Source organism: Papaver somniferum, chromosome 2 (assembly GCF_003573695.1).
Source record: "Papaver somniferum cultivar HN1 chromosome 2, ASM357369v1, whole genome shotgun sequence".
NCBI classification, from domain to species: Eukaryota; Viridiplantae; Streptophyta; class Magnoliopsida; order Ranunculales; family Papaveraceae; genus Papaver; species Papaver somniferum.
In genome coordinates, this window is record NC_039359.1 from 492545 (window position 1) to 502418 (window position 9874).

Genomic DNA, 9874 nt, shown 5'->3' on the forward strand with positions numbered 1-9874 from the left:
AAAGTGTGATCTAAAGTGAACCTTAGATCACCGATTTGTATACACCCCTTAGATAAAGAACACTGATTTTTCAAAATGTGTGATCTTTAGGTGAGGATTTCAGAAAACCATCATAAATAATCAATGGTCTTTTATATGAATTTTCCCCTTAGGTATATCACATCTGAACAGTTACAAATTTTCTTTGCGCCAATTACTTAGTTCAAATCTTATTAAACTCAATTCAAGATTCACAACGTTGCATACGCTAAATACAAGATTCAGAACATTGCATACATTCAAATTTTCAAAATGTACATCCAAATTGTCAACATAGTCGTTAAAGTATATCTAATTGACCACTAAGCAAAACTACGTACAAACAAGAACAACGACAACATCAGAATCAAATTATGTCCTTTCCGGCAATCCCCTGAAATTATCTGGCTTGCGTGAAATTTTCCTTCTACAAGCAGATTTGGACACATCAAACTTGTCTTTTATAGATGCAGACACAACAATATCGTGCAACGAGTGAAACAGAAAGAGTCAAGAGGTGACAAAAGCTATCATACTCAAACAACATGACGAAAGTAGAAATACACGCCAACCATTAGAAATAAGTAAATCAAATACGGGACATAGGCATACTTTTTCTGGCATTTGACGATGCTTTCAATCAGGACTAGTCCAATACTGAGTCAACTCATCTACTAGCGATTGAAAAGCAATGCTCGTATAGAACCATAAATCCCAGAGATTGGAGCTTTCTTTGAACAATTACCTTATCCTTACCATGAAATTTGGAACTACGGAGTATTGAAAGTGAATTTCACAGTTTGACATATATAATATGGATGCATCTACAATGATTGTAAGAGCTAATGACAAGGGGAATGAACACAGACAAACATTATAGAGAAAGAAGTACATATAGCATATTTTCTTGAGATCATTCCCAACTTGAGGTATAGAAATAAAGGTAAAGAGAACACTGTAGTTGCAAGTTTTCTCACAACCACATTCCACTATAACTATAATCAATATTAGGTAATCATCATTAAACTCTTCATTGATTATCAATACTTAAGTCGGTTTACAAGATGGATACAAGTATTACAACAATCTTACTTGCTCTTAGATTTACTTTCTCTCTCCTGATTTCTTATCTAACACTCACTCTAAGAACCCTCCCACAAGTAATAACCTCTCATCTTTATATAAGACCTTACATAGTGGATGACAGCTAAGAGATCCTTTATTATCGGAATCTCTATGCGATACACTCTATCATGTACAATCACTCGTTCTCTCACAGACCATACTTCGCACAGATCTTCACACTTTACTCGTGACTTTGCTGACATCATCCATTACGTCATCTCAACCTTGCTGTGTGCGATCTTCCTCGTTTAAGTTATATAGTCTTCACTTCGCATACTTACTAACATGTGCGATATCTCACTCCTACATTCCGCCTCTTCTCATTTCGCTTATTCTACAGGGTGATCGATATGAGAAACTCCCACCCTATATTATCATATATGCTTGTGTTTTCACATTTTGCTTTGCCGACAATTTTCGGGAATTCCGTCTTCCCTTGTTTACGCGTGTCTTTTTAACGATTCATTTTTTGACACGTCTTTTTAACCTCTTGTTTCTACCCATTCATTTTCTCGCATTAATGAGAAGAAATTTTGAAAAACGGGACACACTTTCCCTATATATCTTCCTTTATCTTCTTCTTCATTCTTCTTATTTCTTTTACTCTTCTTTATCTTCTCTGCTACTGTTCTTTATCAAATAACCTCCATTCTCATTCTTTAATGGCTCCTGCTGGTAAAAAGATGGAGACAAAATTTATCAAATTAAAAGACGAACTTCATTCGAAAGGTTATAGACTTTCTCTTCCTCCATCAACTGATTATTCCTGCAAACTTAATTTTGATTTGATCAACTCTGAATAGTGGTGTAATCAGAGAGTCATTGTTTCATTAGGGCAACTTCAAATTCTTCCAATTACCCTGTATAACCCTGAAATTCCTCTTTTCTATAAAATTCTTGCTGATGAGAGATTGGCACGGGGAATATTTCAACTGAGTGGTGATGCGATTAGAATAGCATTAGAATATTCTCGTCGCGCAGCTAGATTAGAGTCCTCTTACCCTTATGATATCCGAAACAAATTGTATCACGATAAAGTTATTGATCCCACTGAATATACTCTTGATAATTTATTTAATCATTATTATGTTGGGCTTATGAAAATTAATTCAACCAAATGGGCCGTTCGCTTAAGAAGAAAAGACGGCGTTGCTGAAGATAACAGAACCATGCGAGACGTTGACTGGAATGATAAATCCAATAACAGTGCTCGCAGATCTAATGATTCAAGTTGGCTTAATTGTACCACTATTTTAGAAGGTCCCTACATTTCTGGTAAAGATGAGGATGGTTCTGATCTTCCGCTTCCTGATAATCTTTCTTCTTATCAACCTTGGAAGTTCGCATTGTCCGAGAGTGAGACAAAGAAAGTGGTATGTAATTTTCGCATAAGTATTCTCAATCTCGCATAATCTTTCCTCTAATTTCTTATTTTCCTGTATTTTTCCTTTACAGGCTACTAAGAAGGCCAAAATTTCATACAATGCATCACCTTCGCAGATAAGAAAGTAAGAAACCTCCTTTTTAATTTTAACAATATTGTTGCCTCTGTTTCTTATCTTGGTTATTCGCGTAGGTGAAATCTTTGGGTGATAAGACTTCGGGCAAGGGTAAGAACATTCTGAAGAAAACCGTGTCTAAATCTTCATCTAAAACGACTTCGTCCATGGATGATCTCTCTAAGAAGCGCAAAAGATATGATTCTTCCTCAAGTTCGGAATCCACTAATGATGACATTCTCGCTCCTGAAGAAGATTCATCAATTGATTCTTATGCGAAAGAATTATAAAACCTTTTTTCTAGGTCTCAAATGTATGTATCACTCCCGACTTGGAGGATCCATCTCTTTGTGGAATTGCCTCTGTGATAAACACAGATATCCAATTTACACTTAGCGCTATGGTAATATTCGCAATTTTATTTTTAATCTTTCCTTAGTATCCCCTCCCTTTACTCATAACGCTTCTTTTATACTCTCGCAGGGAGCTCGTTTGTCTTACATAATTTCTGTGCATTATGAAAAGAAGCTTCTCATGCTGAAAAATGAGAATGCCAAAATTAAAGATGAGAACTCAACTAATTCTGAATTGATTCGCAAGTCTCGAGAAAGAAATAATTAACTTATTGGTATGTGATTATCATTTTCTCCATTCTTCTTCTTTTATGCGATAGTTCGCACTTCTTACTTTATTATGTTCGCAGACTTGTATAACCTTTCAGATGAAGCAGCTAATCTCCCTGATGCTGAAATTCTCTTAGAGCATCTCAATTCTTCCCTAAATAATTATCCCACTCAAGGATTTGATAACCTTAGCTTGGAAGAATTAAGGTTGAAAAACGCTACCCTTAGGCAAAGCCATAGAAATGCATTAACCTCATTCAATAGCTTTAAACATCGTCTTTATGAAAGTACAGAAACAATTCGAGTATTGGAAGCGAAGAAGAATAAGCTTATTACTGAAAAGATGAGATCACTCTTAATGGTGAGAAATCACTAAAAAAGTTCCAAGAATCCCTTATTGAAGTTAAGAAAGAACAAGATTCAGCTTTGAGCGAAAGGAACACACTCATTGAAGAAAGAAATTTAATTCGATCTAAACTGCTTATAGAGAGTAAAGCTTAATTTAGTTGGGCTGCTGGGGTTCTGAATGATGCTAGGAATAATTTAGGTGTAAATATGAGCCTTCAGATTGAGCATTCCGCATTGGTCGCAGACATTTTTTCCAATTATGAAGGTCATTTGTTGTTCTTTAACGCTTGTTCATACTTCAAGAATAATATCTTACGTCGTTTTAACTTGCTTGCTTATATTTCGCAGTGAAGGAGAAGGATTATCTTGAGAGACTTAGAGATTTAGAAACTCGCTTAACTGCTAAAAAGAAGAATCTTCTACTCGCAACTTCAGGTACCAGCAATTGAAGGAAAACTGGACCCGTATGGTTTCAAACAACAGCAATGACGCTAATCGCGCTCGTATAGCTGCTGTTAAACGAGTCTGTCTAGAGAATAATATCCCTGTCTCGAAGTATAAGTTTCCATAGATTCCTGAAAATGTATTTATTCCTGATATTATAATCAGTGATGGAGAAGATGAAGATTCTGAAGAAGAAGTTAATGGTTTGATGCTGAGCGAGAAGATAAAGGAAATGAAGATTAATCCTTCATTTTTTATTATTCTTTTTTTGTTACAAATTCCCTTGTAAATTCTTCTTTCTTTTTGTATATTTTGAAGATATTAACTTTCATCCTTTTAATGCAAATCTTCTTTTCTTCGTGTTCATGCTGAAAATGTTATTTCTCGCATGTATATAAGACTATTAAATGGGGAAATTAACATTTCCTTCGCATTCTCATTCTTGCGTCTTGTTAATTGACGCATCTTGATAGACCAAGTATGATTTATATCATTTATCATAAACTTCTTCTTGTGCGAACATTATCGCATTAGCTTCAATAATTTTTTCTCTTTTTCTCATTTAAGATAATCATTAGTATGTGTAATCTTTCCTATGAGGTCTTATTTTTCCTTCCTATGTAAAGGTCTTATGTTGCCTTATTTCTGTACGACGAGATCGCAGGTAGTCTTTACATTATAGTGTATCGACCCATTGATCTCGTCTTACCTTTTTATTTTATTATTACCTCTTCAGGTTTTATCGCATAAATATGACGAGTCTTAATACTCCGTGAGTAAAAAGTCTCATGAAATTTACGTCTTTTGACACAATTCAGCTCCCTAATGGAGGGTGACGTCCTTATCTTCCCCTATGATTGCCCCTTCAAGGAAGCTTACCTCTACCGGGTTAAGGTTATGGCTCTTCCCATCCGGTAATTCAACAACCAGTTGATTTCGCAGTCTCGCATACACTACCGATGAGGTTTATGGTTGCGAGACTGCACCCTAGGTGGGGTATCTTCGGACCGAGTGCATCATAGTCAGGACTTGTCAAGAGTGGCAAGGTACGCTCCAGACGCCCCGGGAACTCTTGACTCAACCGGGTACCTCGGCGCCCTGATCGAGTTTCTGCACTCCTTGAGAGAGACTTTCTCACCTTAGGCTCTCAATCTAAGATTATTATCATAGACTGAAAATTTAAGGTATCTCTCCCGGATGGGCATTTTCGTTTATTCTCACCCCAAATCTCTACAACTCAAGTTCCAGGGTCGGTGTTGCTTTCCCTTGAGTCATGCTTTCTAGGTTTCTCCGACTATGACATGTGATAGGTCTTATTTTTATATATTCTTTTGCCTCTTGCATGTATGCGAACTAGGTTGCACGCCATATTCAGATTCCTAGTCTATCTGATAATAAATATCATTTCTGTTGCCTTATTTTAAGGTCTTATTTAAAGATTTAACTCTTTCTTTTTTCTTTGACGTAATATCACTATATGAAATTTGAATTTCTCATTCTATATTTCCAATATTTGAGTTTTCACAACTCTATTACAAAGATTTTTTATTGTTTTTGTTTTGCATAAAGAAAAGCATGTGCATTCCTCATACTACTCTTTTTGTCTCCTTAAGCTTGCAAATGTTTTGCAAAATATTAGTTCTCTATGCGAGATTCTTAGTATCCTTTGTTTTTGTCTTGAAATTTGAAATTCTGCCTCTGCATGCCTCCTTCTTTTATAGAAGCAATATGTCTGATTCGTTTAGCACTGTTATTCGCAGAAGATTCTGCTTCAGTATTCTGCTTATTTGTTTACAGTTAACTTCTCAGCTTTAATTTCTGCAAAAGTTTGTGCATTCCTCAACTTTATATGCTGCATCTACCATTAACTTCTCAGCTCTTTGACTCTCTGCAATACGCTGTTTCCAATTCCTTCGCTTACTTTCTCTTTCTTCATACTTATCAATGTCGATTTCTTGACAGTTCCTACTTTCAATTGTATCTCCTCTGATTATTCCAATGCCATTAGGCAAAAGGAACTTTATGCATTGATGAAATGTCGATGCCACCCCCAGTATACTGTGCAACCATGGTCTACCGATTAAAGCATTATAAGGTGATTCGACATCTACTACACAGAAAACAATGTTCGCTGATAGGTTCTGTAGGCGAATTCGCATTGTCACTTCTCCTTTTGGATTGTTCGCAGATCCATTAAATCCATAAAATTTTTATGTTGAAGGAATTAACTCATAATCTCTTCCGCCTATAGTTTTTTATGTGTGATAGAAAAGGATATCAACAGAACTCCCAGTATCTATTAGTATTCTGTTCATAGCCCATGTGTTTCCTCTTCATCATCCTCTACTTTCGGATTTGGATTAATTCTTAATCTTACCACCAATGGACATTCATGTGATTCTCCTCCGCCTGGTATTTCTTCTGTGCTGAATGAGATAACTTGTTTTTTCCACTCTTTTAATGGTGATACTTTCACAAGATTTAAGATCTCTTTTCCTTCAACATCTCTCGCATATACCCTACTTAAGATATTATCATGGAAATCTTCTATATTCTTGAATGAATTTATTATCGAATTACAATACAAGTTCTTCGCTTTCGCACCTACTTCAATTATATGTACATTCATTCGATTATCCGCTTTATACTCATTTCCCTTTGGTGGTGGTGGTGGAAAATTCTTTGGTTGTGCTAAGAAATGGTTCAACTTTCCCTGTTCAATCATCCTTAATATGATTTTCCTTACATTTCTGCAGTTACTTGTTGTGTGACCGTGAAATCTATGATATACACAAAATTCTTTACTCCTCCTACCTGGTGGTGGTTCGTCTCCTGCATTATGTGGTTCTGGAATATCTTCCATTAGGATGGCAGCTTCATATCTTATCCACTGTGGTATTCAACTTTGGCAAATTTATATTCTCCCACACTATTCTTCCAATTTTTTTATTATAATGTGTTTGTGGACCTCTAGAACTTCCTGGTTGAATAGTATCAGTACCTCCGCGATTTTGATGTTGCTTTTCAAACTCTGCTTGATCTGCAGTACCCATGGCTACCAGCTGTTGTTCCATTTCTGCAACATTCCTTCCTTGATTCCCTTGCGATGTACTCGCAACAGTATTTGTCAATCTTGGAAGTAAACTTGCATTTCCACCCTTCACATCTGGTATTGCAACTTGGTACGACTCCATATCTCTTTGTTTCTCTTCAAGTGCTATGTACTCTTCTTGAAATTCGCGCAATTCTGACATTGTTATCGTATCCTTTATCCGAAAGATTGTATATACAATAAATCTGTAGCAAAGAGAGAATTGATAAATGCAAGAATAAGGTGTAGCTCATCTACTCGTCTTCCCATTTCGCTACACATGGTTCTCCAGCGTGTTGTTAGATGACGCAAAGTCTCATTTGTTCTTCTGCGAAGTCCGAATGATGTCTCAATCCCCGGTCATGACATATTATTACTGATGTATTGTCCTAAAAAGACGTTCTGTAAATGGTGAAATGACCCAATGGATTCTACTGGTAGCCCTTCAAACCATTTCAAAGCTTCTCCCGCCAAGCTCGCAGCAAAATATTTACACATGACTGCATCATTATTTTCCCATTGCAATAGAGATCGGGTGTAGGCTTTCACATGTTGTATTGTACAAGCACTTCCATCAAATATACTAGTAAACACTGGTAAGCTGCACTTGGACGGTATTGCTTCCCTTTGAATTTGTCTTGTAAAAAGAGTTTTTCCAGCTTCTTCTACTGCTTCTTCTAATTGTCTCCTTCCACCATTTCTTCGTGTAGTCATCATTTCTCTTAATTCTGCCATTTCTCTCAAAATTTCTTCACTCAAGGTTTGTTCTAAATCTCCTCGCATTTGTCTTTTTAATCTTGCTTGCCTCAGTATATTCTCATGATTATTTTGACGTACTGCCTCTTGTATTTCGCATTCTTCAACTTCTTCTCTTCTTCTCCTACACCTTTCCCTCTCAATGTTCATATCATTATGCACTCTATCATGCCTCTCTTCTTCATCTCTTCTTTGTTCTGTATCATTCATGCGATAACGTTTGCGTCGTCTTAATCTATTGTCATGATTGTTTTGACGTAACGTTTACTCCAATTCTCTCTCTTCAATTTATTCTCTTCTTCTTTGTCTATTTCTTTCATCTCCCGCATGTGTAATCTCCTCTTCGCGCTCATACTGATTCCTCACCATTTCTCTTCCATGTAACATCATCTTCTCTTGTCTTGGATCATCTTCCTCTTTTTCAATATTATGATGTGTGCGACGAAGAAGCTCACGTGGATGTTCATATCGTTTAGTTCCTCGATCTTGAATTGTACATCTTCTCTCCTGTTGATCCTGTGAATTGTTATTTTCTTGCGAATTTTCTTCAATAACTTCCATGCGATGTCTTTGCCTATCATTTTCACGGTTAGATTGACTTTGTTTTGATGAACTTCTTCTTGACCTTGATCTTGACCTTGATCTTGACCTTGTAGCACTTCTTGATCTCTGTTCATGTAACCTAAGATTTTCTTCTCTCAGATCATCATTTTGACGAATCGTATTCACACGCTCTTCGTCATCTCTTCTCCGTTCTGCAATCAATCTTTGTCTAAGTTCTGCAATTGTCATATCTTCTTCATTTCCATCAATTCTTCCTGGTATTCCAGTCCTTTGTGTTTCTTCTCCAGTATGAACACTCATTCTATCATAATTAATATCATTGTTCCGCTCTTGTTCGAGCTGAGGTTCATGTTGGAGTTCATTTTCTTGAGTTTCTTATATTCTTTCCTCTTGGTGATCAAGATTTGTAATTCTTCTTCTCTCTGCGATTCTATTGCTCCTTCTAGCCATTGTTCCTTGCTCAATAGTAGATCCGATTCTCACCATCTTTAATTTCAAAAAACTAAAAGTTTTCTCCACAATTTTCAGATCTTAATTTTTCCAAGATTCAATGGATTTACTAACAGGATTTATCACCCAAAACTGTTTCTAGCGCCAAAAATGTAGTTGCAAGTTTCCTCACAACCACATTCCACTATAACTATAATCAATATTAGGTAATCATCATTAAACTCTTCATTGATTATCAAGACTTAAGTCGGTTTACAAGATGGATACAAGTATTACAACAATCTTACTTGCTCCTAGATTTACTTTCTCTCTCCTGATTTCTTATCTAACACTCACTCTAAGAACCCCTCCACAAGTAATAACCTCTCCTCTTTATATAAGACTTTACATAGTGGATGACAACTAAGAGATCCTTTATTTTCGGAATCTCTATGCGATACACTCGCTCATATACAATCACCCGTTCTCGCACAGACCATACTTCGCAAAGATCTTCACACTTTACTCGTGACTTTGCTGACATCATCCATTACGTCATCTCAACCTTGCTGTGTGCGATCTCCCTCGTTTAAGTTATATAGTCTTCACTTCGCATACTTACTAACATGTGCGATATCTCACTCCTACAAATACCAAGATCGACCTGCACAACCCAGTCCTTAAGATCTTCTTCATCCATTAACACAATCGGCTACGTTATCCCATTCATAGTACAAAAGTGACCTCCTAGAAAGAGTTTGCATACCACATCATAATTCTGAAGTACGTAATTCAGAGATAATGTGGATATATTGAAAAACCTATAAGAAAAGGAAAATAAAGTTTATGCACCATACTCGTAGTTCTGAATTAAACTCAGGTCTGAAGCTGAAATAAACTTCATAAATACTTCAATTTTACTAGAAGACCCTTCTTCAAGTCCCGATAGTTACAACCTACGGGAACGATAAGACTAT

General features: G+C 36.3%; 1 protein-coding gene across 1 annotated transcript; it reads right to left on the reverse strand.

Moving 5' to 3' along the window:
* Positions 1-8192: 8192 nt before the first annotated feature.
* On the reverse strand, positions 8193-8768 carry LOC113350585 (pre-mRNA-splicing factor 38B-like). Its single transcript, XM_026594729.1, has one exon. The coding sequence runs from the start codon at positions 8766-8768 to the stop codon at positions 8193-8195; it is 576 nt and encodes a 191-aa protein (XP_026450514.1).
* Positions 8769-9874: the final 1106 nt, after the last annotated feature.